At 35.5% G+C, this 5605-nt stretch overlaps 1 protein-coding gene across 1 annotated transcript in view; it reads right to left on the minus strand.

The window, feature by feature from the left end:
* Positions 1-5097, minus strand: part of LOC117104288 (macrophage receptor MARCO-like) — a 7526-nt gene extending 2429 nt beyond the window's left edge. Inside the window, exons 1-6 of the mRNA XM_033245037.1 lie at positions 5038-5097; positions 4559-4585; positions 4145-4198; positions 2625-2669; positions 1939-1983; positions 1239-1697 (exon numbers count right to left, since the gene is read on the minus strand). Of these exons, the coding sequence (XP_033100928.1) occupies positions 1239-1697; positions 1939-1983; positions 2625-2669; positions 4145-4198; positions 4559-4571 (616 nt within the window). The 5' untranslated portion in view covers positions 4572-4585; positions 5038-5097. The remainder of the gene's footprint in view (positions 1-1238; positions 1698-1938; positions 1984-2624; positions 2670-4144; positions 4199-4558; positions 4586-5037) is intronic.
* Positions 5098-5605: the final 508 nt, after the last annotated feature.

Consider the following 5605-nt stretch of genomic DNA (forward strand, 5'->3'; position numbering starts at 1 on the left):
CAGTACTGAATTGTAACTCGCCCAATATTATATACTGTACCTCATATACTGCAACAAATGCAACGAGGGAAACTATGTTGGTGAAACTGGTCTAACTTTCAGATCTAGAATGAACAACCACAAATCATCTATAAGACACAAACTCAACTGCCCAGTAAGTGTACATTTTTATTCACCTAATCACACCATCAATGACTTTAGGGCTATAATAATAGGTTGCAATTTTAAATCAACACAAGAACGACGTAACGCAGAAATGAAATGGATAATCCGGTTAAAAACTCACATTAAGGGTCTAAATAAGACTATAGGCTCTACATGTGATTATGCCTTCATACGCAATATTTCTCTATGAATACAGTATCTAACTATATATGCTATATATTATTTTACTTATGTACATTTTTTTTATATTCATTGATTTCTAAACTGTATTTTATTTGTCATCATGACATCATGCGTTATATTATTTAAACTCATACATATACCTTATATTTCTGCTATTTATTTTCTATTCCACAATTGTTTTAATTTTATAGGACCTTATTAATCCTACTATGTTTTATTTCCTGTTATTGTTTACTGTAGTTAAATAAGTCTTAACATTAAGCTGGTTCAATGGCACCGCCAATAAACTATCGCTTACATAATCATTTTGCCCTTATATGGTTTAATTGTACAGTAATTAATTCGCCCATTAACTTGTCACTGAACTTATATTTTGTGGTCCAATCAACTAATTGTATTGATAACTTGATTCTGATTGGTTTATTATTCTTTATGTATATGCATGGAGGAAATATATGCATGGAGGTATAAAAATAGAATGTAAGATCTCCCAAGTTTTCTCACTTTAACGTTGATGAAGATAGCAGGAGCTATCGAAATATCCGTTTGATTTTGTTATAGCTTAATAAATTTTTGTTCCGCAAGTCAACTTTCAATGATTGTACACCGTTTTTTCATTGCTTTTGCATTTTATTTTACTTGGAGCATACATGCAAACCCACTCTTCAATATATATTTTTCAGTGGGATTGAGCACTGTTTCACAAAAAATTGAGATATTTTTTTCTTATATATATATATATATATATATATATATATATATATACGGTACTTATATTACATACCGGTATATACTTATATATATATACTTTTATATATAATATTATTTACATTATATAATACGCTATACGGTATTTAATTTATATCTTTAAAACTAAATGAACTTCTTACCCTTTGGGCCCCGTGGACCCGGGGTCCCAGTAGCACCCCGAGGTCCTGGTGGACCTCTGGCTCCCTTGGTACCAGTGGTTCCGGTAGGTCCATTAACTCTCCGAATTCCTTGAGAACCCTCGTCTCCTTTAGCACCAGTGGTGCCTGTAGCACCCCGAATCCCTTGTGACCCTTTGGCTCCTTTAGCACCATTGATTCCAGAAGTACCCCGAATGCCTTGTGAACCCTTAGCCCCCTTAACACCAGTGGCTCCGGTAGCACCTGGAGATCCTGATGACCCTTTGATTCCCTTAGCGCCAATGGCACCATTGACACCCCGGCTTCCCTGGGACCCCTTGGCTCCTTTAGCACCAGTGATACCTGGTGATCCAGTATCTCCTTTACTCCCTCGAGACCCCATGTCACCCTTTTGTCCGACAGGACCGCGAGGTCCAAGATGTCCTTTTTCGCCAATGCTACCTGCCGAAGTAATATTCTCATTTTAATAATTAAAAAAATGTCAAATAAATGATAAGCACCAAAAATATACAGTAATGTAAATGTGATTCTCAGAAATAGCAAATAGCATTCGAAGCTTGTAAAACAATAATGAGGTGATCATTTATGTCAAGAAGATTTGGAACGGGATTTAAATAAATTTGAAGAGGACTTCTTAAAGCATCTCTGGTTACTTCATGAATATACTCTAGATACCACTCATCAGTATCCCCCTTTGGACCCATCGGTCCATGTTTTCCAATGTAACCTGCAAAAATAGATAATTTAATTCAGTTTAAGATGTACATATTATTAACTGCAATGGTTTCATTTTACTTTCGAAAAGCATATATAAACTTTTTGTATATTTAAATAATGTGAAACAAATGACAATAACTACGACGGCGACGATGGGCAATGACGATGATTACGACGATGACGTTAATGACACAACGAATACGTGATAATAATAAGTAATATAAAAATAACAAGAATAACCAAATTTACAATAATAACAGAAACAATAACAAAAATGCTATTAATAATAATATTGCAAATTGAATTTGCGCACATAAAAATGATAGTATATGAAGGCTATTAACTGCAGGAGTAGAGTCTTATTAATGATGGCCTATATAAACAAAACAATAATTGCAAAAAATGGACAAACATGGAGGAACATTTTATAGCAATTATTCATTTGTATTACGATATTGAATGATATTTAACTAACAATCTTGATATATCCCGCTTAATGTACGTGCTTGTATTAGACACTTAATCACAATTTTCAGTAATGATGTGCATATAAATATAGTCATGATGTACCCATATATAGTCTAGTATAGTGCATATATGATCATGATGTGATGTTACCATAGCCATGTTTAGGCTTAACATACGACTCACCCTTTTCGCCTTTCAGTCCTCTATTACCTGGAGGGCCTTGAACGCCTGTCAAAGGTAAACATAAATGTGTAAAGTAAATGTAGGCCTTAAAGTGTGTATGGTTGTTGTTGAAATCATCAAGGAGGTGTTCTCAATTATAGCAGGGAACATATCATTGTTCCCTGATTATAGTGACGATCGAAATAGATTCTACACATAATATGTTTCACTTAACACGTGTACGTATAGGTGTTTATTTAAAGTATTTAACAACTTATATTTATTTTAGAATTGGCATAGTTAGTAATTGTGTAGGTACATGATTATATCTATTATAGGCTTTATACTTGTCCAGCTCAAAATTATTGCGACTCCTCGGGATTTGTTTATTTTGTGGTGTAAGCGGTCCGCCAACTATCTTTGGCTAGAAAACATCTTGATTTTACAGTCCGTCAGCGATCATGTATAAAAAATAATAGGCCTATTAAAACTCAACATGAGGCGGTATAAAGACAGTGATTGAAGGTTATTGGAAACACGCTGGAAACATCGGAATTTGCGGCTCTCTCAGTTTTAAATCCAAAATTTTGTTTTTAAATGTTGCTCCAATGATGCATTATAATTATGAAAATAATTACTATTATTATATTATCATTATCATTATTATTTTATTATATAATAATTTGATTCATATCAAAGGATTTTTATTGATATTATTTTTATTACATTCCTTATTAATGGTATGCTATGTATATATAATTCTACTTCTAATATCTAGATTGCATTTATTGATAGTCCATGTACTTTCTAAGTTGTCATTGATTTTGCAATTATTGTAAAATAAATAATAATTTGCCTATCCAGATATCGCTATTTTGATTGCTAATCCCTAATATTGTGGTTTAAAAGCACATTTTAGGACCAAATTAAGCCATAGAAACTTGCCCCATGAACCCTAACAGTATTTTTTTTTTATTCCAGCCGTCGACCAAGGCTTCGTCGTCGCCTTGGTTCGGACCCTCCGTTGGACACGTCGGACCCCTTGTCGGCAAATTTATGGGGCCACCGCTACCTCTGACCCAATTTTATGCCCATCCTGTCCTAAAACCTGTCCACTAGGCGAATTTATTCGCTAGTGGACAGCGTCGGTTCGCTTCTTGAGATCTGATGGGGTGCGAATTTTTCGCTTATCAAAAACTCCGATATAAATGTGAATGCGAATGTGCATAAAGGCCAACTCAGACAGCGTCGGCCGACACCACCCGACCCGATTTATCGTCGGGGACAGTCTTAAGCCGTCGTGAGAAATATCTTGGAAATATTAAGCACGTTTAATATTCTACTACGCGACTGCCCCGACGCACACCATCGCGTCTGCGTTAAACTCACACAGACCCGACGCGACAACAAATCGCGTCGGGCTGCGTCGGCCGACGCTGTCTGAGTTGGCCTTAAGCCGACGCTTTCGATTCGCGCGAATAAATTTGAGCAGTCGTACCACCGTCGTACGGCGCATTGAGTTTCCGGATTTAGACTCTCACCTTTGATTTCTTGAACACCTGGAGAACCTTGTGCTCCCTTTTCACCAAGTTCACCTTGAAACGAATAGATTTGTTAATTGAATGTCATTAACGAACGTTTGCTTGCGTTTTCAGTGATAATGACGTCATAGTTATATTAACTTTTGTTTAATCGTTATAATTTTACAATAAGTACCAGTTGTCAAAATGTATTAATCAAATTAAACAACTGACCAATCAGAACAAAGCACGGTATACGCACTTGTTTCACAAACACAAGTTGTTACATACGATACGCTGTCATTTTACGGGACCTCAGCAACAATATTCAAGGGGTGAGGCATAGGAGATATATATTTTTTTTCTTTTCACAGTACAATATAATTTATAAACAGTAATGCACATCTGAAAGATTAGCGCAGATAATGTAGTTACCTGACAATCCCATAATTCCTCGGCTACCTGTAAGGAGAATAAACATCATAGGGTTGTGTATATGAAAAGCGCGCTTAATATACTGTATTAAAAATTTCGGTCACATAAAAATAATAGTAATGTATATTAGAAATATTAATAGGCCTAGTGTAGTTTCCACCGCACGACCTTAACCTTAATTTTAACGGTAGTTCCCAACATGCAGCGCGATAGCTCCGCCCCTTTTTGTAAACAAATCGAAATACGCATGCGCACCCGTAACTAACGTACGTCGAGCACGTTAAATCCTGAAATTAACGTACTCCGCAACGCAAGATGAATAAATTATGACGTCATCCGTTAAAGTTAAGGTTAACGTCGTGCATCGAAAACTCCCTATTAACTACAATAATACACTAATATATGTTTAACAGCAGGATTTTCACATCATAGTATGAACTTTACACACCTTCGTGTATATCAGAAAAATTATAGATTACCTTTTTCCCCCTTGCTTCATGGCAATCCATGTTCACCGTTTAATCCGGGTATACCTGGTACACCTATAAGGTGAACATAATTATTATTTCATGAGTTCCTATCTTATGTAGACGAGCTTTCACATAATTTAGTTCACAAGAGATGATGCCATACTTGTACATTATTCATCATCATATCCCATCCCATCTTCATACTTACAATCTTCAAAATCATTGTCATTATCATCAATATTTAAATCATTATATATAGTAATTTTTTATTGTTATTGTCATCATTATCATCAACACCATTATTTCTAAATCAGCATCATATTTTCCAATTACAATCACCATCACGAACATATCGATGTGTCGTATACTAATGTTTAACCTTTCGTCATTCGTCTTCCTCTTCCTCGTTACTATCATTATCATCTTATCGATGTTCTAATCCCCATTAACAGTATTTTCCCTCACCTGGAACTGCTGGGACTGGTTTGTTCCCTTTCTCGCCTTTCAAACCTGGCAGACCCCGAGAACCTGAAAAACAACAAGGTATGTGTAGTATGGGGGGCCTAAATACTGCAAG

The sequence above is a fragment of the Anneissia japonica genome, unplaced genomic scaffold, assembly GCF_011630105.1.
Source record: "Anneissia japonica isolate Jap-2015-1 unplaced genomic scaffold, ASM1163010v1 scaffold935_len144941_cov109, whole genome shotgun sequence".
Lineage (NCBI taxonomy): Eukaryota > Metazoa > Echinodermata > Crinoidea > Comatulida > Comatulidae > Anneissia > Anneissia japonica.